Source organism: Oncorhynchus keta, chromosome 28 (assembly GCF_023373465.1).
Source record: "Oncorhynchus keta strain PuntledgeMale-10-30-2019 chromosome 28, Oket_V2, whole genome shotgun sequence".
NCBI lineage: Eukaryota > Metazoa > Chordata > Actinopteri > Salmoniformes > Salmonidae > Oncorhynchus > Oncorhynchus keta.
The window spans coordinates 70,131,529-70,156,939 of record NC_068448.1 but is presented as its reverse complement, the minus strand read 5'-3'; the positions used below and the strand labels follow the sequence as shown (position 1 = coordinate 70,156,939).

The 25,411-nt window shown below is 48.5% G+C and overlaps 2 protein-coding genes across 7 annotated transcripts in view; one reads left to right on the top strand and one right to left on the bottom strand.

The window, feature by feature from the left end:
* Positions 1-25,411, bottom strand: part of LOC118361754 (5'-AMP-activated protein kinase subunit gamma-1) — a 146,064-nt gene that overhangs the window by 2,500 nt on the left and 118,153 nt on the right. For all 6 annotated transcript variants that reach the window (XM_052483759.1, XM_052483761.1, XM_052483762.1 and 3 more), the window contains 9 exons: positions 18,299-18,380; positions 8,032-8,090; positions 5,119-5,164; positions 4,945-4,999; positions 2,393-2,519; positions 866-1,031; positions 540-577; positions 277-423; positions 40-133 (listed from right to left, as the gene is read on the bottom strand). In XM_052483759.1, the coding sequence (XP_052339719.1) occupies positions 40-133; positions 277-423; positions 540-577; positions 866-1,031; positions 2,393-2,519; positions 4,945-4,999; positions 5,119-5,164; positions 8,032-8,090; positions 18,299-18,380 (814 nt within the window). The remainder of the gene's footprint in view (positions 1-39; positions 134-276; positions 424-539; positions 578-865; positions 1,032-2,392; positions 2,520-4,944; positions 5,000-5,118; positions 5,165-8,031; positions 8,091-18,298; positions 18,381-25,411) is intronic.
* Positions 20,887-21,770, top strand: LOC118361755 (complement C1q-like protein 4). The gene has a single exon (XM_035741953.2). It carries the CDS (start codon positions 20,961-20,963, stop codon positions 21,663-21,665), a length of 705 nt encoding a protein of 234 aa, XP_035597846.2. The 5' UTR covers positions 20,887-20,960; the 3' UTR covers positions 21,666-21,770.

Sequence of the window (25,411 nt, the reverse complement as noted above, 5' to 3'; positions counted from 1 at the left end):
GTGGAGTGGGGGGTTAGGAGGAACGCTGGGCGTTTATACCTGCAGGGGTGAGCACCAGGGCCTGCAGGATGTCCGACAGGGAAACGATGCCCACGATGTGGGCGTTGTCGCCCACCACCACCAGCCTGTGGACCTGGAGACGAGAGAAAGAAGGAAGAGGAGTGGGGAGGAAGAAGAGGATTTAATGGAAATGGGAGAGGAAAAAAAGAATGATGTTATTAGCTATCATGTCAGACTGACAGGAGAGGGTTCAGGTCAGGTGTGTCTCAATCTCACCTCTGCTTTGACTATCCTGTCCACGATGGTCTCCAGTGTCTCGAGCCGGTTGCACTTCATCACACCCTCAAAGTACTGCGAGCGATGCCTCAGAGCCTGGGTCACCGTGATGTCCAGGTTGTTGTAGGTCTTCTCAGCAGCAAGGTTCTACACACAGCAAAGACTAACAACTAGTTGGTGCATCTTGGAATATTCATTAACAACAAGTTAGTAATATTCCTAAAAGGGTGCTCCATGAGGTGTTAACTAAAGGGATTACTTACAATGACATCAAACTTGGAATAAATATCCACGACTTTCCCTGAAAAGAGCAAAACCAAAGAAATTCAGAATCCAACTTCACAAAAATAATACATTGGCAGAGACATATAGTCTAACACACACACAAACCTGACTCGCCCACCACTGGCAGAGACATATAGTCTGACACACACACACAAACCTGACTCGCCCACCACTGGCAGAGACATATAGTCTGACACACACACACACCTGACTCGCCCACCACTGGCAGAGACATATAGTCTGACACACACACACCTGACTCGTCCACCACTGGCAGAGACATACAGTCTTGACACACACATACCTGACTCGTCCACCACTGGCAGGGCGGACACCCTCCGGACCACGAAGATGTTCAGGGCCTTGATGATGGGTGTGTCGGGGTGGATGAAGGCGATGTTGTGGTAGGTGCCGATGGTCAGCTCCTCCAGGGTCTGCTTCATAAAGGCAGGCTTTGGCATCTCACACACCTGGGATATCAAATCAAAGTGTATTTGTCACGTGCGACAAATACAACAGGTGTAAACCTTACAGTGAAATGTTTACTTACAGGCTCAAACCAATAGTGTGAAAAAAAGGTGTGTGTGTGTAGGTAAGTAAAGAAATAAAACAGTAAAACAGACATATATTCAGAAGAGAAATTTTGGGGGAGGGTGGTGGCGTTAGAAAACAGACAAACCAGGTAGAAGTACCTGGACATAGCCAATGAGAAACACTCAATTTTGTTTTCTGTTTAGAAATGTTGCAAAAGCTTGTTGCGAGCCCTAATGAGGACATTTGAGTATCAACTAAACTGGTTTAATCTCCATTTGACCGTCTAATGTAGTGTCAGCTGACTTTCTAGCAGTGTACATGTCCCATTTGATATTGTCCATGTTGGTCTGTCTGTCCTTCTCATATAACTAATGAAAGTGTGTTTTTTCCAATCTGTCTCATATTCTCTGTCCGTGTGTGCAGTCACCTATGGTCTATCATTTCGTCTAGCCCAGGACAGACTGATGTCCTTTGGTCAAGTGGGTTCATGTTTCCAAACTTCTTTCCTGCTCACTTCTTTCCACTCTCACTTCAACACGTAAGACACCTTATATTTAGACAATACTGCTTCTCTAGCCGGCAGAATGCGACAGTACCTACCTGTTAACATGGTCAAATCAGGAAATTTAACACAATGGAATATAGTTCACAGGAATTCAAGGAATCCTCATTGGACTCCAACTCCCAAATTCATCTCCTGAATGAATGGATTTGAAACGGGTGAACTACAATGTATAGTCACCATATTCTCTCCTCTAGACTGGTGAGGTCATCATCCCAGACGATCAGATAGATTAAACTAATCCTCTACTGAATCAGGACAGCCCTCTAGGCTCTGATGCCATCCTTTCATCACCCTGCTTTTCTGTTTCCCTTTCGTCAGATGGGGCGGCAGGTAGCCTCGCGGTTGCGAGCATTGGGCCATCAATCGAAAGGTCACTGTTTTGAATCCCAGAGCAGTCTAGGTGTAACATCTGTCGATGTGCCCTTGAGCAAGGCACTCAACCCTAATTGATCATGTAAGTCGCTCCGGATAAGAGTGTCTGCTAAATGACTAAAATGTCATCTTTAATTCCATGGAGATCCAACAGGGGGCAGCATGCTCGTACACTCCAATCCACTGTTTGCTTACATAAGAGAGCCCATGCTTCATCAATCCACGGTTTGCTTACATAAGAGAGCCCATGCTTCATCAATCCACTGTTTGCTTACATAAGAGAGCCCATGCTTCATCAATCCACTGTTTGCTTACATAAGAGAGCCCATGCTTCGTCAATCCAGTGCTAGGCCTACTTACAAAGAGCTGGAGGAACTTGAGGATTCTCTTGTGTGTGAGGATATAAAGTGCGTTTCCGCTGACTGGGTCGATGACGGGCAGCCGGTGGATCTTGTTCTTGATGAGCGAGTATACTGCGTCAAATATACTGAGAGAGAGGGGGGGGTAAGATAGAAGATCAAGTTAAAATAACAGACAACTTGTTGTTGCCAATAAAGCACTAGAGACAGAGGGTGTTGATACATTGACTCTTCATCAATCAATAGTCTCCATCTTTAAAACAGCACATGCTATGGTGGAGTCTTCTACAAAAGAACAGGTTCAAAGTCCAAGTTACCTTTAAGTGCCATCATTCATCCTACTTAGTCAATCTGATGTTAAGAGCATAGAACAATAACAGTGAGTGTGCTGCAAGAGAGCTCTTATATTGAATTAAAGTGATAGTGAATAGTTGAGAAAAAGCACACAGAGTATACAAAACATTAAGAACAGCTCTTTCCATGACAGACTGGTCAGGTGACTCAAGGTGAAAGCTATGATCCCTTATTGATGTCACCTGTTAAATCAGTGTAGATGAAGGGGAGGAGAAAGGTTAAAATTATTTTTCATCCTTGACAGATTGTGTGTGTGCCATTCAGAAGGTGAATGGGAAAGAAAATATTTAAGTTCCTTTGAACGGGGTATAGTAGTAGGTGCCAGGCACACGGTTTGAGTGTGTCAAGAACTGCAACGCTGCAGGGTTTTTCACGCTCAACATTTTCCCGTGTGTATCAAAGAATGGTCCACCACCCAAAGGACATCCAGCCAACTTGACAACTGTGGGAAGTATGAGTCAACATGGGCCAGCATCCCTGTGGAACACTTGACACGTTGTAGTTCATGCCCCGAAGAATTGAGGCTGTTCGGAGTGCCAAAGGGGGCACAACTCAATATTAGGAAGATGTCCCTAATGTTTGGTACACTGAGTATATATCCTGAAGGTCTGACCATAACTAAACTATGGTGAGTTTTCAGAAAGCCTCATAGCTAACTTAGCACATTATTTCTCTGAACAACCCTGGCAGATAGCCATGAGAGAGTAACAACTCTAAAACCGATGTTTGACAGCCAATCTCCATGGAATCACAGATGACATTTTAGTCATTTTGCACCAGATCTTATTTAGGGGCTTCATAGCAAAGGGGGTGAATACACATGCACGCACCACTTTTCTGGTTTTTATTTGTTAGCATTTTTTGATACAAGTTACATTTTTCCTGACTTTACCAATTTGGACTATTTTGTGCATGTCCAATACAAGAAATCCAAATTAAAAATACATTTAAAATGACAGGTTGTAATGCAACAAAATAGGGAAAACACCAAGGGGAATGAAAACTTTTGCAAGGCACTATGTGTCTTTCAGAGGGTTTGGGTTCAAAGCAAAGGTCACATTTTGGCTGGCAATTGACCAATAAAGTGAGCATATTCTTGATTTAGTAAAGAGCTGAAGCAAATTGACCAGATGTGCACACACAAAGCATCCATGCGTGTTAAACCAGAAACCATACAGGAAGTCATCAGAAACAAGGGACTATCCGGGATGGCCCAACAGTCAGTCTGTTTATCTCTCCCTTAAAACAAATACACTAGAGTACATAATCAGAAAACCTGGCCATGAAGACAGCTGAATCAGTCAGTAAGACCTGGCCATGAAGACAGCTGAATCAGTCAGTAAGACCTGGCCATGAAGACAGCTGAATCAGTCAGTAAGACCTGGCCATGAAGACAGCTGAATCAGTCAGTAAGACCTGGCCATGAAGACAGCTGAATCAGTCAGTAAGACCTGGCCATGAAGACAGCTGAATCAGTCAGTAAGACCTGGCCATGAAGACAGCTGAATCAGTCACTAAAGCAATTAAATGACGCTGGTGTTCTACCAAAAGGAGCCAGAAAATGCCTATAACCAAACCAGAGACTTGAGTTGATTAACCTGGGATGATGGAGAAGTTGAGTAGTATTTTAAGCAAAGTATTTTTTAGTTTTTTTTTTTTTTAAATGAAAGAGTCTGGCCAATACGTCTTTTCACAAAATGGACCTTGAATTATTCAGAGTGAGGAAAATAAACTATGCTCCCAATCAAAAGAACATGGAAAAGGGTGCAGAAATACAAGGGGAAAGTACCAGACCTTCCCAGGGGAAATGTAGGGAATGGACGACAAATATAAAACTCCACATGGGAGAGTATTGACAGTAAATTACTCTACCTATAAATTCAAGCGGAGTGAGACTTACTGTGTTTATGACCATATAATTATATGTGGGGTGGGAAGTAGGGAAAATTAGATTTAACATCTTAATTCTCAATCAACTGAGATGATTATAGATTGTTCGTATAAACAGATTAAACCCAAAGGAAGCTCCTCTACGTAATAATGAGCAAAGAGCTCTGAATGGGTCGCACACTGTAAGTCAATCATGAATGGATCATTATCCTATTCATGGTCTGCAGTTTCATTTCCCTCATCATAACTGTTAAATGACATAAAATAAAGAGAAATACGAAATGCAGGTGTCATGTATAACAGGCTTACCTTGCATCAGGTGATATGTTCACTAACGGCTTAAAGGTTTCTTGTAGGTAGAGCTCTTCAAAAAAACAACATCATCAAACTACTAAATAAATTGCTTTATTATTTGTTGAACTGATAAAAATGTTGGTTTTGAAATGGGAAAGTTGCTGTAAAATAGCTGGAAAGTCCCCATACCTCTCCACGTTTTAATTTTATGCTCCTCCAGCTCATATATTTGTACCTAAAAGAGAGAGAACATTCAACAATTTGTGATATTTAACATTCATTCCATGATTTGAACGTGGCAGACATTACATCTGCAAAGTTTTCTTTGTAAAAAGAAGAGTGATAGAAATAGCAATATATATAAAATCACAGCAATTCTCTCTGGAGAAGAAAAACAAACTACATGTAAGTGCTGGCATCATGAAAAATCTAACCGGTTCCCTAGAGGGTCTCAATCAGGTCCACGTCAGCCATCTCCGACATCAGACAGTTATGAGAACCGCTGCTAATAAATAACCACAGCACGAGGAAAGGACAGAGTAGTAGGTCCTCGAATTCATTACAAAAACAAAGGCAATTTCTACAGCACCCACGGCTACATTGAGCTCATTATCATGAACAGCTGGGGACGTGCCATTTCCTAGGTCATGTGTGTTGAAGGACTGGGGACGTGCCATTTCCTAGGTCATGTGTGTTGAAGGACTGGGGACGTGCCATTTCCTAGGTCATGTGTGTTGAAGGACTGGGGACGTGCCATTTCCTAGGTCATGTGTGTTGAAGGACTGGGGACGTGCCATTTCCTAGGTCATGTGTGTTGAAGGACCTTTTTTCCCTGTAGAGTGGTTGCAGTGTTTCCCCTATACACAGTAAGCACCACCGCTGCTAAAACAATGATAATGTAGTGGTATGCCCCAGAAAGGACCCCCCCCGATAATACATTAGCAAACATCTGAGGCCTTTTCCAGTTTCAGAAGCTCCATCAATCATTAAATTACTGATCCAGGAGTGAGTGAGTGAGTGAGTGTTAGATAAAAATTCAAGGTTTTTTGGCTACTCATCATAGTCAGTCCAAACTAAAGGAAGAGCAACTAAGGTTGCAAAATACAAGTATCGTTCTGTAATGTCAACGTTTTCCAGAAATCCCAGCTGAATGATTCCAGATTTGCAGCATATTGAATCTTCCAACCGGGATCTCTGAACAACCTGGGAATTTGTGGAAAGTGACCAGAACTTGGCAACCATATCTCGGCGTTAACTCCCGAGATTAGAGGCACCGACTCCAGTTCTGCATGAATATACAGGAGTCTGATATGGAAGGATTAGCGAACGCTTTCACTGCACTGGTGGTTCTCTAGACGATGGATTAACTCTAACAGGCATTATGATAACAACAAACTATGTCACTGTCTCCTGACCTAATAAATACCCATGTGTACTTGGGCCAGTGGAAAGCCCAAGAGGGCTAGCCTCACTAGCTTGGCTCTCTATGATGGGTGTAGCATACAGGTGACTACTCGGGGAAGATGGGACATCGTAACTCACCACTGACAACACTTCCACTGAGTCAAATGAGATTATGATTGAGGTTTTTATTTTCAAATGTTTTGTATAACCTGCTGTATCAGGGAGGACTCCTAGAAAACAGCCTACATGGACGACGTGGCTCTCATCACACAACAGCAGAGCAGGCTATTATATTATACACTACAGACTACTGTAGTCTAATGGCTGGCATCTTGCTGTGGTGAGTGCATGTTATACTTGACTATAAATCAGTGTGTATTATACTTAAGCAATAAGGCCCGAGGGGGTGTGGTATATTGGCCATATACCACAATCCGAGGTGCCTTATTGCTATTATAAACTGGTTACCAATGTAATTAGAGCAGTACAAATAAATGTATTGTCATACCCGTGGTATGCGAGTATAACAGAACCTATTTGGCAGCCGAAACCGAGGACAAACCATCCAGATGTGTTTTATTTTGTATTAGGTGACGGGGTTTTCAATGTGTATCGAGATTTATAAGGCACTTGCTTGCAGTTCCTATCGCTTCCACTGGATGTCAACAGTCTAGAAATTGGTTGATGTTTCTCTTTAGAGAAATTAAGAAGTACGGCAGTTTAGAACGAGGGTCCCTCCTCGTGCACTAATGTTTTGATGTGCGCTCCAGGTCACACGCTTCACGTTGTTTATTTCGGGTATGAACACAGTTTATCCCGTCTTAAATTGTATCAATTATTTACGTTAAAAAATAACTAGTTGTATTAGGAAAGTTGTTTCAAATGTTTGGACAGCGTTTACAGGTAACTTATTAGATATTTTGTAGTCATGCTGGGCGGGTTGGAACCGGTGTTTTTCTGAAACAATCGCACCAAATAAATGGCCATTGGAGATAACGCCGGAATTAAGCAAACAAAAAAGGATAATTTGCGATGTTTATGGGACATATTGGAGTGCCAACAGAAGAAGTTCTTCAAAAGTAAGGCATGAATTAAATGTTTATTTCTGACTTTTGTGTTGCGCCTGGCGGGAGGAAATCTGATTTTCATGTGTTGGTACTGTCCTAAGATAACTGCATAGTTTGCTTTTGCCATAAAGCCTTTTTGAAATCTGACACGGTGGCTAGATTAACGAGAAGTTAAGCTTAAATTTTATGTGTTGTACTTGTGAATGTATGAAAGTTAAATATTTATTTGGCGCTCTGCCATGTCACTGGATGTTGAGCCTAAAGAAGATAAAGCTCCATGACACAGCACATACGGTGCTCCATGACACAGCACATACGGTGCTCCATGACACAGCACATACGGTGCCTGAGATGGAGGCTGGATAAGCCTCCCACCATATATCGCTGCAGTTTACAGTCAGTCCACATCACTGGCCTTGGTGACAATAGGAAGCTGAAGCAATACAGCCAAACCATTTCAAACTAGCGTCGTGTTCAATATTATGGACTGAATCAGGGGAGGAACAACTTGGACTTCTTCAATTGGAGACTCATTTTGGTTTAACATGGCTAAATATTTTTTGTTCTAATGCAAGCCCTAATGAACACAACCCAGGACTCATTTTTATCTGTTTGATGAGAGGTCACGTACCATGGGAGACTTGTAGTATCTGTGGAGGATGTTGATGAAGTCTGTGATGGTTAACATTCCTAGAGAGAGACAGAGAGAAAGGCCTTGTTGAGTGATTATTCACGTTGCATAGGCGTTGGATTTGACCTAGCACATACACACTGGTACTGAGGATAGTACTAAAAAAAATAAGATAGGAGCAGCGGGGAGGGAGGTGGTGGGTACAGGTAAAACAGAAGGAGCAGGGGGGAGGTGGGAGGTGGGTACAGGTAGAACAGAAGGAGCAGGGGGAGGGGGGAGGTGGGTACAGGTAGAACAGAAGGAGCAGGGGGGAGGTGGGAGGTGGGTACAGGTAGAACAGAAGGAGCAGCGTGGAGGTGGGTGGTGGGTACAGGTAGAACAGAAGGAGCAGGGGGAGGTGGGAGGTGGGTACAGGTAGAACAGAAGGAGCAGGGGGAGGTGGGAGGTGGGTACAGGTAGAACAGAAGGAGCAGGGGGAGGTGGGAGGTGGGTACAGGTAGAACAGAAGGAGCAGGGCGGGGGAGGTGGGTACAGGTAGAACAGAAGGAGCAGGGCGGAGGGAGGTGGGTACAGGTAGAACAGAAGGAGCAGGGGGAGGTGGGAGGTGGTGGGTACAGGTAGAACAGAAGGAGCAGCGTGGAGGTGGGAGGTGGGTACAGGTAGAACAGAAGGAGCAGGGGAGGGAGGGAGGTGGGTACAGGTAGAACAGAAGGAGCAGGGGGAGGGAGGGAGGTGGGTACAGGTAGAACAGAAGGAGCAGCGTGGAGGTGGGTACAGGTAGAACAGAAGGAGCAGCGTGGAGGTGGGTACAGGTAGAACAGAAGGAGCAGCGTGGAGGTGGGTACAGGTAGAACAAAAGGAGCAGCGGGAGGTGGGAGGTGGGTACAGGTAGAACAGAAGGAGCAGCGGGGAGGTGGGAGGTGGTGGGTACAGGTAGAACAGAAGGAGCAGGGGGGAGGTGGGTACAGGTAGAACAGAAGGAGCAGCGTGGAGGTGGGTACAGGTAGAACAGAAGGAGCAGCGTGGAGGTGGGAGGTGGGTACAGGTAGAACAGAAGGAGCAGCGTGGAGGTGGGAGGTGGGTACAGGTAGAACAGAAGGAGCAGCGTGGAGGTGGGAGGTGGGTACAGGTAGAACAGAAGGAGCAGCGTGGAGGTGGGAGGTGGGTACAGGTAGAACAGAAGGAGCAGCGTGGAGGGAGGGAGGTGGGTACAGGTAGAACAGAAGGAGCAGCGTGGAGGTGGGAGGGGGGTACAGGTAGAACAGAAGGAGCAGCGTGGAGGTGGGAGGTGGGTACAGGTAGAACAGAAGGAGCAGCGTGGAGGTGGGAGGTACAGGTAGAACAGAAGGAGCAGCGTGGAGGTGGGAGGTGGGGGGTACAGGTAGAACAGAAGGAGCAGCGGGGAGGTGGGAGGTGGGGGGTACAGGTAGAACAAAAGGAGCAGCGTGGAGGTGGGAGGTGGTGGGTACAGGTAGAACAAAAGGAGCAGCGTGGAGGTGGGAGGTGGGGGGTACAGGTAGAACAGAAGGAGCAGCGTGGAGGTGGGTACAGGTAGAACAGAAGGAGCAGCGTGGAGGTGGGAGGTGGGTACAGGTAGAACAGAAGGAGCAGGGGGAGGTGGGAGGTGGTGGGTACAGGTAGAACAGAAGGAGCAGGGGGAGGGAGGGAGGTGGGTACAGGTAGAACAGAAGGAGCAGCGTGGAGGTGGGAGGTGGGGGGTACAGGTAGAACAGAAGGAGCAGCGTGGAGGTGGGAGGTACAGGTAGAACAGAAGGAGCAGCGTGGAGGTGGGAGGTGGGGGTACAGGTAGAACAGAAGGAGCAGCGTGGAGGTGGGAGGTGGGTACAGGTAGAACAGAAGGAGCAGCGTGGAGGTGGGAGGTGGGTACAGGTAGAACAGAAGGAGCAGCGTGGAGGTGGGAGGTGGGTACAGGTAGAACAGAAGGAGCAGCGTGGAGGTGGGAGGTGGGGGGTACAGGTAGAACAGAAGGAGCAGCGTGGAGGTGGGTACAGGTAGAACAGAAGGAGCAGCGTGGAGGTGGGGGGTACAGGTAGAACAAAAGGAGCAGCGTGGAGGTGGGAGGTACAGGTAGAACAAAAGGAGCAGCGTGGAGGTGGGAGGTGGGGGTACATGTAGAACAAAAGGAGCAGCGTGGAGGTGGGAGGTGGGGGTACAGGTAGAACAAAAGGAGCAGCGTGGAGGTGGGAGGTACAGGTAGAACAGAAGGAGCAGCGGGGAGGTGGGAGGTGGGGGTACAGGTAGAACAAAAGGAGCAGCATGGAGGTGGGAGGTGGGGGTACAGGTAGAACAGAAGAAGAAGGGGAGGGAGGGAGGTGGGTACAGGTAGAACAGAAGGAGCAGCGTGGAGGTGGGAGGGGGTACAGGTAGAACAGAAGGAGCAGTGTGGAGGAGGTGGGTACAGGTAGAACAGAAGGAGCAGCGTGGAGGTGGGAGGTGGGTACAGGTAGAACAGAAGGAGCAGCGTGGAGGTGGGAGGTGGGTACAGGTAGAACAAAAGGAGCAGCGTGGAGGTGGGAGGTACAGGTAGAACAGAAGGAGCAGCGTGGAGGTGGGAGGTGGGTACAGGTAGAACAGAAGGAGCAGCGTGGAGGTGGGAGGTGGGGGTACAGGTAGAACAGAAGGAGCAGCGTGGAGGTGGGAGGTGGGGGGTACAGGTAGAACAGAAGGAGCAGCGTGGAGGTGGGTACAGGTAGAACAGAAGGAGCAGCGTGGAGGTGGGTACAGGTAGAACAGAAGGAGCAGCGTGGAGGTGGGTACAGGTAGAACAGAAGGAGCAGCGTGGAGGTGGGTACAGGTAGAACAGAAGGAGCAGCGTGGAGGTGGGTACAGGTAGAACAGAAGGAGCAGCGTGGAGGTGGGAGGTGGGTACAGGTAGAACAGAAGGAGCAGCGTGGAGGTGGGAGGTACAGGTAGAACAGAAGGAGCAGCGTGGAGGTGGGAGGTGGGGGGTACAGGTAGAACAGAAGGAGCAGCGTGGAGGTGGGAGGTGGGGGTACAGGTAGAACAGAAGGAGCAGCTGGGAGGTGGGGGGTACAGGTAGAACAAAAGGAGCAGCGTGGAGGTGGGTACAGGTAGAACAGAAGGAGCAGCGTGGAGGTGGGTACAGGTAGAACAGAAGGAGCAGCGTGGAGGTGGGTACAGGTAGAACAGAAGGAGCAGCGTGGAGGTGGGTACAGGTAGAACAGAAGGAGCAGCGTGGAGGTGGGTACAGGTAGAACAGAAGGAGCAGCGTGGAGGTGGGTACAGGTAGAACAGAAGGAGCAGCGTGGAGGTGGGTACAGGTAGAACAGAAGGAGCAGGGGGAGGTGGGAGGTGGTGGGTACAGGTAGAACAGAAGGAGCAGGGGGAGGGAGGGAGGTGGGTACAGGTAGAACAGAAGGAGCAGCGTGGAGGTGGGAGGTACAGGTAGAACAGAAGGAGCAGCGTGGAGGTGGGAGGTGGGTACAGGTAGAACAGAAGGAGCAGCGTGGAGGTGGGAGGTGGGGGTACAGGTAGAACAGAAGGAGCAGCGTGGAGGTGGGAGGTGGGGGTACAGGTAGAACAGAAGGAGCAGCGTGGAGGTGGGAGGTGGGGGGTACAGGTAGAACAAAAGGAGCAGCGTGGAGGTGGGAGGTGGGTACAGGTAGAACAGAAGGAGCAGCGTGGAGGTGGGAGGTGGGGGGTACAGGTAGAACAGAAGGAGCAGCGTGGAGGTGGGAGGTGGGGGGTACAGGTAGAACAGAAGGAGCAGCGTGGAGGTGGGAGGTGGGTACAGGTAGAACAGAAGGAGCAGCGTGGAGGTGGGAGGGGGTACAGGTAGAACAGAAGGAGCAGCGTGGAGGTGGGAGGTACAGGTAGAACAGAAGGAGCAGCGTGGAGGTGGGAGGTACAGGTAGAACAGAAGGAGCAGCTGGGAGGTGGGGGTACAGGTAGAACAAAAGGAGCAGCGTGGAGGTGGATACAGGTAGAACAAAAGGAGCAGCGTGGAGGTGGGTACAGGTAGAACAGAAGGAGCAGGGGGAGGTGGGAGGTGGTGGGTACAGGTAGAACAGAAGGAGCAGCGTGGAGGTGGGAGGTGGGGGTACAGGTAGAACAGAAGGAGCAGCGTGGAGGTGGGTACAGGTAGAACAGAAGGAGCAGCGTGGAGGTGGGTACAGGTAGAACAGAAGGAGCAGCGTGGAGGTGGGTACAGGTAGAACAGAAGGAGCAGCGTGGAGGTGGGTACAGGTAGAACAGAAGGAGCAGCGTGGAGGTGGGTACAGGTAGAACAGAAGGAGCAGCGTGGAGGTGGGTACAGGTAGAACAGAAGGAGCAGGGTGGAGGTGGGAGGTGGGGGGTACAGGTAGAACAGAAGGAGCAGGGGGAGGGAGGGAGGTGGGTACAGGTAGAACAGAAGGAGCAGCATGGAGGTGGGAGGTACAGGTAGAACAGAAGGAGCAGCGTGGAGGTGGGAGGTGGGGGGGTACAGGTAGAACAGAAGGAGCAGCGTGGAGGTGGAAGGTGGGTACAGGTAGAACAGAAGTAGCAGCGTGGAGGTGGGAGGTGGGTACAGGTAGAACAGAAGGAGCAGCGTGGAGGTGGGAGGTGGGTACAGGTAGAACAGAAGGAGCAGCGTGGAGGTGGGAGGTGGGTACAGGTAGAACAGAAGGAGCAGCGTGGAGGTGGGAGGTGGGTACAGGTAGAACAGAAGGAGCAGCGTGGAGGTGGGAGGTGGGTACAGGTAGAACAGAAGGAGCAGCGTGGAGGTGGGAGGTGGGTACAGGTAGAACAGAAGGAGCAGCGTGGAGGTGGGAGGTGGGTACAGGTAGAACAGAAGGAGCAGCGTGGAGGTGGGAGGTGGGTACAGGTAGAACAGAAGGAGCAGCGTGGAGGGAGGGAGGTGGGTACAGGTAGAACAGAAGGAGCAGCGTGGAGGTGGGAGGTGGGTACAGGTAGAACAGAAGGAGCAGCGTGGAGGTGGGAGGTGGGTACAGGTAGAACAGAAGGAGCAGCGTGGAGGTGGGAGGTGGGTACAGGTAGAACAGAAGGAGCAGCGTGGAGGTGGGAGGTGGGTACAGGTAGAACAGAAGGAGCAGCGTGGAGGTGGGAGGTGGGTACAGGTAGAACAGAAGGAGCAGCGTGGAGGTGGGAGGTGGGTACAGGTAGAACAGAAGGAGCAGCGTGGAGGTGGGAGGTGGGTACAGGTAGAACAGAAGGAGCAGCGTGGAGGTGGGAGGTGGGTACAGGTAGAACAGAAGGAGCAGCGTGGAGGTGGGAGGTGGGTACAGGTAGAACAGAAGGAGCAGCGTGGAGGGAGGGAGGTGGGTACAGGTAGAACAGAAGGAGCAGCGTGGAGGTGGGAGGTGGGTACAGGTAGAACAGAAGGAGCAGCGTGGAGGTGGGAGGTGGGGGGTACAGGTAGAACAGAAGGAGCAGCGTGGAGGTGGGAGGTACAGGTAGAACAGAAGGAGCAGCGTGGAGGTGGGAGGTGGGGGGTACAGGTAGAACAAAAGGCGCAGCGTGGAGGTGGGAGGTGGGGGGTACAGGTAGAACAAAAGGAGCAGCGTAGAGGTGGGAGGTGGGGGTACAGGTAGAACAGAAGGAGCAGCGGGGAGGTGGGAGGTGGGGGTACAGGTAGAACAAAAGGAGCAGCGTGGAGGTGGGAGGTACAGGTAGAACAAAAGGAGCAGCGTGGAGGTGGGTACAGGTAGAACAGAAGGAGCAGCGTGGAGGTGGGTACAGGTAGAACAGAAGGAGCAGCGTGGAGGTGGGTACAGGTAGAACAGAAGGAGCAGCGTGGAGGTGGGTACAGGTAGAACAGAAGGAGCAGCGTGGAGGTGGGTACAGGTAGAACAGAAGGAGCAGCGTGGAGGTGGGTACAGGTAGAACAGAAGGAGCAGGGGGAGGTGGGAGGTGGTGGGTACAGGTAGAACAGAAGGAGCAGGGGGAGGTGGGAGGTGGGGGTACAGGTAGAACAGAAGGAGCAGCGTGGAGGTGGAAGGTGGGGGTACAGGTAGAACAGAAGGAGCAACGTGGAGGTGGGAGGTGGGGGTACAGGTAGAACAGAAGGAGCAGCGTGGAGGTGGGAGGTGGAGGGTACAGGTAGAACAGAAGGAGCAGCGTGGAGGTGGGTACAGGTAGAACAGAAGGAGCAGCGTGGAGGTGGGAGGTGGGTACAGGTAGAACAGAAGGAGCAGCGTGGAGGTGGGAGGTGGGTACAGGTAGAACAGAAGGAGCAGCGTGGAGGTGGGAGGTGGGTACAGGTAGAACAGAAGGAGCAGCGTGGAGGTGGGAGGTGGGTACAGGTAGAACAGAAGGAGCAGCGTGGAGGTGGGAGGTGGGTACAGGTAGAACAGAAGGAGCAGCGTGGAGGTGGGAGGTGGGTACAGGTAGAACAGAAGGAGCAGCGTGGAGGTGGGAGGTGGGTACAGGTAGAACAGAAGGAGCAGCGTGGAGGTGGGAGGTGGGTACAGGTAGAACAGAAGGAGCAGCGTGGAGGGAGGGAGGTGGGTACAGGTAGAACAGAAGGAGCAGCGTGGAGGTGGGAGGTGGGTACAGGTAGAACAGAAGGAGCAGCGTGGAGGTGGGAGGTGGGTACAGGTAGAACAGAAGGAGCAGCGTGGAGGTGGGAGGTGGGTACAGGTAGAACAGAAGGAGCAGCGTGGAGGTGGGAGGTACAGGTAGAACAGAAGGAGCAGCGTGGAGGTGGGAGGTGGGGGGTACAGGTAGAACAGAAGGAGCAGCGGGGAGGTGGGAGGTGGGGGTACAGGTAGAACAAAAGGAGCAGCGTGGAGGTGGGAGGTGGGGGGTACAGGTAGAACAGAAGGAGCAGCGGGGAGGTGGGAGGTGGTGGGTACAGGTAGAACAAAATGAGCAGCGTGGAGGTGGGAGGTACAGGTAGAACAAAAGGAGCAGCGTGGAGGTGGGTACAGGTAGAACAGAAGGAGCAGCGTGGAGGTGGGTACAGGTAGAACAGAAGGAGCAGCGTGGAGGTGGGTACAGGTAGAACAGAAGGAGCAGCGTGGAGGTGGGTACAGGTAGAACAGAAGGAGCAGCGTGGAGGTGGGTACAGGTAGAACAGAAGGAGCAGCGTGGAGGTGGGTACAGGTAGAACAGAAGGAGCAGCGTGGAGGTGGGTACAGGTAGAACAGAAGGAGCAGCGTGGAGGTGGGTACAGGTAGAACAGAAGGAGCAGGGGGGAGGTGGGAGGTGGTGGGTACAGGTAGAACAGAAGGAGCAGGGGGGAGGGAGGGAGGTGGGTACAGGTAGAACAGAAGGAGCAGCGTGGAGGTGGGAGGTGGGGGTACAGGTAGAACAGAAGGAGCAGCGTGGAGGTGGGAGGTGGGGGTACAGGTAGAACAGAAGGAGCAGCGTGGAGGTGGGAGGTGGGTACAGGTAGAACAGAAGGAGCAGCGTGGAGGTGGGTACAGGTAGAACAGAAGGAGCAGCGTGGAGGTGGGTACAGGTAGAACAGAAGGAGCAGCGTGGAGGTGGGAGGTGGGTACAGGTAGAACAGAAGGAGCAGCGTGGAGGTGGGAGGTGGGTACAGGTAGAACAGAAGGAGCAGCGTGGAGGTGGGAGGTGGGTACAGGTAGAACAGAAGGAGCAGCGTGGAGGTGGGAGGTGGGTACAGGTAGAACAGAAGGAGCAGCGTGGAGGTGGGAGGTGGGTACAGGTAGAACAGAAGGAGCAGCGTGGAGGGAGGGAGGTGGGTACAGGTAGAACAGAAGGAGCAGCGTGGAGGTGGGAGGTACAGGTAGAACAGAAGGAGCAGCGTGGAGGTGGGGGGGGTACAGGTAGAACAAAAGGAGCAGCGTGGAGGTGGGAGGTGGGGGTACAGGTAGAACAAAAGGAGCAGCGTAGAGGTGGGAGGTGGGGGTACAGGTAGAACAAAAGGAGCAGCGTGGAGGTGGGAGGTACAAGTAGAACAAAAGGAGCAGCGTGGAGGTGGGGGGTACAGGTAGAACAGAAGGAGCAGCGTGGAGGTGGGAGGTGGGGGGTACAGGTAGAACAGAAGGAGCAGCGTGGAGGTGGGAGGTGCAGGTAGAACAGAAGGAGCAGCGTGGAGGTGGGAGGTGGGGGTACAGGTAGAACAGAAGGAGCAGCGTGGAGGTGGGAGGTGGGGGGTACAGGTAGAACAGAAGGAGCAGCGTGGAGGTTGGAGGTGGGGGTACAGGTAGAACAGAAGGAGCAGCGTGGAGGTGGGAGGTGGGGGTACAGGTAGAACAAAAGGAGCAGCGTGGAGGTGGGAGGTGGGTACAGGTAGAACAAAAGGAGCAGCGTGGAGGTGGTAGGTGGGGGGTACAGGTAGAACAGAAGGAGCAGCGTGGAGGTGGGAGGTGGGGGGTACAGGTAGAACAGAAGGAGCAGCGTGGAGGTGGGAGGTGGGGGTACAGGTAGAACAGAAGGAGCAGCGTGGAGGTGGGAGGTGGGGGGTACAGGTAGAACAGAAGGAGCAGCGTGGAGGTGGGAGGTGGGGGGTACAGGTAGAACAGAAGGAGCAGCGGGGAGGTGGGAGGTGGGGGTACAGGTAGAACAGAAGGAGCAGCGTGGAGGTGGGAGGTGATGGGTACAGGTAGAACAGAAGGAGCAGCGTGGAGGTGGGAGGTGGGGGTACAGGTAGAACAGAAGGAGCAGCGTGGAGGTGGGAGGTGGGTACGGTAGAACAGAAGGAGCAGCGTGGAGGTTGTAGGTGGGGGTACAGGTAGAACAGAAGAAGCAGCGTGGAGGTGGGAGGTGGGGGGTACAGGTAGAACAGAAGGAGCAGCGTGGAGGTGGGAGGTGGGGGTACAGGTAGAACAGAAGGAGCAGCGTGGAGGTGGGAGGTGGGTACAGGTAGAACAGAAGGAGCAGCGTGGAGGTGGGAGGTGGGTACAGGTAGAACAGAAGGAGCAGCGTGGAGGTGGGAGGGGGTACAGGTAGAACAAAAGGAGCAGCGTGGAGGTGGGAGGTGGGTACAGGTAGAACAGAAGGAGCAGCGTGGAGGTGGGAGGTACAGGTAGAACAGAAGGAGCAGCGTGGAGGTGGGAGGTGGGGGGTACAGGTAGAACAGAAGGAGCAGCTGGGAGGTGGGGGGTACAGGTAGAACAAAAGGAGCAGCTGGGAGGTGGGGGGTACAGGTAGAACAAAAGGAGCAGCGTGGAGGTGGGTACAGGTAGAACAGAAGGAGCAGCGTGGAGGTGGTAGGTGGGGGTACAGGTAGAACAGAAGGAGCAGCGTGGAGGTGGGAGGTGGGGGTACAGGTAGAACAGAAGGAGCAGCGTGGAGGTGGGAGGTACAGGTAGAACAGAAGGAGCAGCGTGGAGGTGGGAGGTACAGGTAGAACAGAAGGAGCAGCGTGGAGGTGGGAGGTACAGGTAGAACAGAAGGAGCAGCGTGGAGGTGGGAGATGGGGGTACAGGTAGAATAGAAGGAGCAGCGTGGAGGTGGGGGTACAGGTAGAACAGAAGGAGCAGCGGGGAGGTGGGGGGGTACAGGTAGAACAGAAGGAGCAGCGTGGAGGTGGGGGGTACAGGTAGAACAGAAGGAGCAGCGTGGAGGTGGGAGATGGGGGTACAGGTAGAATAGAAGGAGCAGCGTGGAGGTGGGGGGGTACAGGTAGAACAGAAGGAGCAGCGGGGAGGTGGGGGGTACAGGTAGAACAGAAGGAGCAGCGGGGAGGGGGGTACAGGTAGAACAGAAGGAGCAGCGTGGAGGTGGGAGGTGGGGGGGTACAGGTAGAACAGAAGGAGCAGCGTGGAAGGAGGTGAAAAACGAGTTAATGACTCCAAACTAAGTGTATGTAAACTTCCGACTTCAACTGTATATGAAATGCAAATGGTATAGCGAGAAATAGTTGACGCGTCATAATTACTATAACAACTTCTTACCTGTGAACATTGAACCACCAGCTTTCATATATCACATGTTCTGAGCAAGGAACTTAAACGTTATCTTTCTTATATGGCAAGTATTGCACTTTTACCTTCTTCTCCAACACTGTTTTTGCATTATTTAAACCAAATTGAACATGTTTCATTATTTGAGACCAAATAGATTTTATTTATCATATTAAGTTAAAATAAATAAAAGTTCATTGTTCATTCAGTATTGTGGTAATTGTCATTATTACCAATATATATATATAAATAATAATAATAATAAGCCGATTAATCGGTATCGCTTTTTTTTGGACCATGAATAATTGGTATTGGTGTTGAAAAACCCCAATCAGTTGACCTCTAATGTGGAGAAGTGGAAGATTAAGGATGGGAGGAGCGAGAAGAATGATAGAGACATTCCCACTTACCGACAAAGCTCTGCTTCTTCGTCTCCCATAGCGGGGCTGCCCGCACCCCGTTGGCAACCAAGGCAAAGAAAGCCTTCTTTACCTACAGGCGAGAAGTACACAAACAATGCATTTACAAAGACTTTCTAAACAGGTATTTTATCATGTGGGTGGAATAGAGCAGCGTTTTCCACCTTTGGTCTCTTGTGGTGACCGTTTACCGCCACACCAGCACCCATGAGTCTTCATAACAGTAAAATTCCACGTGACCGTTGTGTCACGGTAATCTCCTCTTATGCTCTGGACATGCTCGTTTGTCCCCAACTCGTTAACGACCATCAGGTCGCTAATAGCCTGGTACTCCGGGCTCTACTGTCCCTCTCACGTCAAAACAAATTAACACTTATCAAAATAGTATCTTGCTTTTAAAACTCATCTCACTGTGATTGATACATTTGAAGAAAGAAATTCAAACAGGTTGAACCAGTGGAAAGCATGGTCATTGTGGATGTTTCAAAGCCTAACAACGAAATGGACAGCGCTTTGTAAGGTGATGGATGATTCACTCTAAACACCCATACACAGAGATTATGCATACAGTATGAGCCCAAGCCTGAAAAAAAAAAACTGAATTAAAATAATGATTGTGCCGTTATGAAATACATTGCCTACCGTATATTACGCAGGAAAACATTAACCGATTTAAGATGTCTTTGGTACATAATTGGTCTAACCTATACTCTAAAATTAAACAAATTCTAGTAAATCGTCTATGAGTGTGGATTGTACTATTATGCATACTGGATGGACTGGTTACCTTATGTTACGCTCGAAACTCTCTATCCATGAGTCTGGAAGAGAACACATAGGCCTAGAATTAGCTTCCAGAATTAGCCTAAAATTATAGTGAATTGTTATTTCAATTGCTTAGTATTAGGGCATTTTTTATATTTTCATTATTAATAGGCTGATACATTACCTTAAGCTACAGAAAATCTTCACCACCATGCATTTCCATCTCCTCCCCCTCTCTCCATTCCTTTCAAGCGCACAGAGAGGGGCTTTCAAGAGTTTAAATACGTTTCACTATCAAGGTTCCCGAACAGATTTACCTTGGTTTCCCAAATAAAGCACTGGATAGCTGCACAAACCAGGTTGGAGAGCCCAGGCATAGAGTTTGGGGGGGATATCACCCGTCGTCGTGCTACGAGAGGATGCATGCTCTTCAAACAGCAATGCTGCCATAGTGCAGCTGGAGGTGGGAGACAATGTCTAGGCCAGGCTCTTGGCTAACAGGAGAGTCTACGAAGATTCTGGAAACTACAACACCTTCCGTGAGATTCTACTCTTCAACTATTATTAACAAGTTTACAGTCCATTTGGCTGTATACAACAAGGGTTTTCAGAAATTCTCTCAACTGTATGAAAGTAAAATAAAATAAAATCTAGTTGCACTCTGATTGAACTTCGATGTTGACACTGTGCTGGGTGTATTTGACAAACATATTTCTTGCATCAATTGTGACTGGTGCCCTGATCAAAAGTCATGGTCTACTGTAGCAGTTGTGATTTGGGTTAACCCTTCACACTCGTACCCGGGTTGAAAATGGCAGATTTCAGGCACTGAACCTCAATTGGAATGCAGTGGCTGTACAGTAACATTCTGTACATGATGTCAGAGCTCAGGCTCTTCACAGGTTGACTGACAGACATTCTGAAATTGAACACCGCCACGCGACAAGAAGTTTCCCCGTTTCCAAGATAGAGTTCTTCTAGGGTCCAAAAAGATGTACCCGTTCCGAAACGCCCCTGGTCCCCCTCAAAAGAATAATAACTGAAGACATTAAAAAGGAGGACATAGCCGCTGGTTATTTTGGCCATAAAAATGCAATCTCATAAGTTACAGGAATGAATAGAATGATTTTACACAATGTGACATTTGGGAGGTTGAAACCTTCGACATCTTAACCTTGTTATGGATAGAAGCATATACAGTCAGATTGGTATAAGATATCTGCTCCATTTTCAGAGCACATGTTAGCAAGATGTTGGGTAATCACTGGATGGGAATATTGACCAGCTGAGCATCTTTGAATAGTCACCCGAGTGTACAGCTCAATAAACAAACTAGGCATCGTGTTATATTTTTGTTTTCTGTGATGTCTGATAGAGTTTACACTTTATTATATACATATATACCTTCTTCAATTTAAGCCCATAATGTGTGTACTTTAGTCTCAATGTACAGTTGTTTAAGACTACCAAGAAACGCTGTGTGGACCACTGCCACCGCGGTAAAAAGGTAAAGGGACAACTTATTTTCATATCACAGTTCCTCATCCATGTTAAAACATGACATACATATATCTATTTTTTTTTTAGATAAATAGCCTAATAAAGTCCTGAAAAATAAAATGAATTCAGAGTTTTCATAGATAAAAATGTAATAATGCAAATTCTGGAACTTTGATATTTTGCAACTCTGGTGAGGACTGACCGCTTAAAATGAATTCCAGTAGTTTCCAGTAATTGGGAGGGACAACCTCGCTCTCTCTTATCTTAACATTCCTCATCCATATGCCAAAGACCCTCCCTATATAAAATAGAAAAATCCCCCTCATTGACTGCACATAGTTCCTGAAGACTTCAACTAGCTGATAAACACTTGACATAAGAGAACGACATGCAAAAAGACAAGATTTTAAGAATGAAAGTTGTCCTACTAATGCTGTCTTTGTGCCTCACACTGTCTGGGGCACAATGTGAGGGGACCAGTTTATCTAACAGTCAGGTTGAAACCTGCTCCTTCATCAGTGAGCTGGCTGTGCTGAAGGAAAAACTGAACACGATGGATCAGAAGCTAGGAGCTGTGGAGACCAGGCTACAAGTCAGTGAGAGCCAGGTGGAAGAACTGAAAAGTGTGAACAAAGCTCAAGAAGAAGAACTGAAAACATTAAAGAAGGACATAGCCGCTGGTCAGCCAAAGGTGGCCTTCTCCGCAGCTCTAAGAACATCTGGTTCTGGTTACATAGGACCCTTCAACACTCACACACCGTTGCGGTACAAAAGAGTCTTCTCCAACTTCGGCAGTGGATATAACGCTGCTACAGGGGTCTTCACAGCCATGGTCAAAGGAGTGTATTACTTCAGCTACACCATGTTCTACAATGGAGACGCCAACGCTGTCGTGGCTTTGATGAAGAATGGGGAATTTCTCGTGTCCACATGGGATGCTACAGGAAATAGTGAAGATTCCGCCAGCAATGCTGCCATAGTGCAGCTGGAGGTGGGAGACAATGTCTTCGCCCGGCTCTCAGCTAACAGGAGAGTCTACGATGATGGTGGAAACTACAACACCTTCAGTGGTTTTCTGCTCTTTATCAACTAATATTAACAACAAGTTTACATTTCATTTGGCTGTAAACAACAGAAGTGTTTTCAGAAATTCTATCGCAACTCTATGAAAGTAAAAATAAAAAAATTAAAAATAAAAGTCTAGTGGCACTCTTTGAACTGTACTGTTGACACTGGGCTGGGGGTATTTGACAAATATATGTCTTGCATCATTGTGACTGGTGCCCTGATCAAAAGTCATGGTCTACTGTAGTAGTTGTGATTTGGGTTAACCCTTCACACTCGTACCCGGGTTAAAAATGGCAGAATTCAGGCACTGAACCTAAATTGGAATGCAGTGGCTGCACAGTAACATGCTATACATGATGTCAGAGCTCAGGTTCTTCACTGGTTGACTGACAGCCATTCTGAAATTGAACACCACATGCGACAACAAGATGCTGTCCCCATCACTCCCGCTAAGTGAGCAAATTTTCCACATTTCTTGTGAATAATCCTAACACGGTTGAGATTTGAAGTATAAATGAGCCATATCCCTGCGAGTGAGCAAGATTCAACTAGCAACATATTAAAGATTCTCTAATTTAGCATAACAGGGTGGCCATTTGTGAGGGGTGTTTATATTTATTTAGATTTGCACCGAATATTTATTTGTTTTACCACCGAATAAATTATGACACTTCCTATAACGACACCACATTAAAGAAGGGGTTTTATTAAAATGAGAATTAAACACTAACAGGGTGCAAAGTGATTTCAGGGGCACAGAAAATCTAAAAAATAATAAATACCAAAAAAAAAAGTTAAGAATTTCAAATCAAATCTTATTGTCACATACATGGTTAGCAGATGTTAATGCGAGTGTAGCGAAATGCTTGTGCTTCTAGTGCCGACTATGCAGTAATATCTAACAAGTAATCTAACAATTTCACAACAACTAACTTATACACACACAAAAGTGTAAAGGAATATGTACATATATGGATGAGCAATGGTCGAACGGCATAGGCAAGATGCAGTAGATTGTAGAGGTCGGTCGACCGATTATGATTTTGTAACCCTGATACCGATTATTGGAGTACCAAAAAAAAGCCGATAACGATTAATCTGCCGATTTTTATATATTTTTAATAATGACAATTACAACAATACTGAATGAACACTTATTTTAACACATCAATAAAATCAATGTAGTCTCAAATAAATAATAAAACGTGTTGAACATTTAGTTTTATTTGCGTTTAAGAGCAATTGGAGGCCACGGAATGAGAGTTGTATGGCATTGAAGCTGGTCTGGAGGTTAGTTAACACAGTGTCCAAAGAAGGGCCAGAATTATACAGAATGGTGTCATCTGCGTAGAGGTGGATCAGAGACTCACCAGCAGCAAGAGCGACATCATTGATGTATACAGAGAAGAGAGTCGGTCCGAGAATTTAACCATGTGGCACCCCCATAGAGACTGTCAGAGGTCCGGACAACAGGCCCTCCGATTTGATACACTGAGCTCTATCAGAGAAGTAGTTGGTGAACCAGGCAAGGCAATCATTTGAGAAACCAAGGCTGTTGAGTCTGCCAATAAGAATGTGGTGATTGACAGAGTCGAAAGCCTTGGCCAGGTCGATGAATATGGCTGCACAGTAATGTCTCTTATCGATGATATCGTTATGATATCGTTAAGGCCCTTGAGCGTGGCTGAGCTGCACCCACGACCAGCTCGGAAACCAGATTGCATAGCGGAGAAGGTACGATGTGATTCAAAATGGTCAGTAATCGGTTTGTTAACTTGGCTTTCGAAGACCTTAGAGATGCAGGGTATGGTAGATATAGGTCTGTAGCAGTTCGGGTCTAGAGTGTCTCCCCCTTTGAAGAGGGGAATGACCACGGCAGCTTTCCAATCTTTGGGAACCTCAGACGATACAAAAGAGAGGTTGAACAGGCTAGTAATAGGGGTTGCAACAATTTTGGCAGATCATTTAAGAAAGAGAGGGTCCAGATTGTCTAGCCCGGATGATTTGTTGGGGTCCAGATTTTGCAGCTTTCAGAACATCAGCTATCTGGATATGGGTGAAGGAGAAATGGTGGGGCCATGGGCGGGTTGCTGTGGAGGGTGCCTGGCAGTTGACCGGGGTAGGGGTAGCCAGGTGGAAAGCATGGCCAGCCTTAGATAAATGCTTACTGAAATTCTCAATTATAGTGGATTTGTCGGTTGTAACAGTGTTTCCTAGCCTCAGAACAGTGAGTAGCTGGGATGAGATGCTCTTATTCTCCTGGGACACTGTAAAGTCCATGAACTTTTGAGTTTGTACAGCAGGATGCAAATTTGTTTTAAAAAAGCTAGCCTTCCAAACTGCCTGTGTATATTGGTTCCTCACTTCCCTGAAAAGTTGCATATCACGGGGGCTATTCGATGCTAATGCAGAACGCCACAGGATGTTTTTGTGCTGGTCAAGGACAGACAGGTCTGGAGTGAACCAAGGGCTATATCTATTCCTGGTTCTACATTTTTTGAACGGGGCATGCCTATTTAAGATGGCGAGGAAGGCACTTTTAAAGAATAACCAGGCATTCTCTACTGTCGGGATGAGGTCAATGTCGTTCCAGGATACCCCGGCCAGGTCGATTAGAAAGGCCTGCTCGCAGAAGTGTTTTAGGGAGCGTTTGACAGTGATGAGGGGTGGTCGTTTGCTCGCAGACCCATTACGGATGCAGGCAATGAGGCAGTGATCGCTGAGATCTTGGTTGAAAACAGTAGAGGTGTATTTGGAGGGTGAGTTAGTTAGGATGATATCTATGAGGGTGCCTGTGTTTACAGATTTGGGATTATATCTGGTAGGTTCATTGATAAATTGTGTGAGATTGAGGGCATCAAGCTTAGATTGTAGGATGGCCGGGGTGTTAAGCATGTCCCAGTTTAGGTCACCTAGCAACACGAGCTCAGAAGTTAGATGGGGGGCAATCAAATCACATATGGTGTCGAGGGCACAGCTGTGGGCAGAGGGTGGTCTATAGCAAGCGGCAACGGTGAGACTTGTTTCTAGAAAGGTTAATTTTTAGAAGTAGAAGCTCAAATTGTTTGGGTACAGACCTGGATAGTAAGACAGAACCCTGCAGGTTATCTTTGCAGTAAATTGCAACACCACCCGCCTTTGGCAGTTCGATCTAGTCAGAAAATGTTAGTTAGGAATGGAAATTAAGGTTTTTGGTAGTCTTCCTAAACCAGGATTGTGACATGGCTATGATATCCCGATTGGTGGAGTGTGCTAGGGCAGTGAATAAAACAAACTTAGGGAGGAGGCTTCTAATGTTAACATGAAACCAAGGCTTTTACGGTTGCAGAAGTCAACAAATGAGAGAGCCTGGGGGATGGGAGTGGAGGTACACACTGCAGGGCATGGATTAACCTCTACATCACCGGAGGAACAGAGGAGGAGTAGGATAAGGGTACGACTAAAGGCAGAACTGAACTAGACGCCTTCAGAACAGAGTAAAAGGAGCAGATTTCTGGGCACGGTAGAATATATTCAAGGCATAATGTACAGACAAAGGTATGGTAGGATGTGAATACAGTGGGGGTAAACCTGTGCATATAGTGATAATGAAAGAGATAGTCTCTAGAAATAGCATTTAAACCAGGTGATGTCAATGCGTGTGTGGGGGGTGGAACTACAGTCAAATAAAACAATAGTTACAAACCAGAACAGCAATCGACACGGCATGGTGACGTTAGGGAAAGGCATGGTGATCATTCAAGTCCAATGCGTGGCTTCAAGCATTTGCAT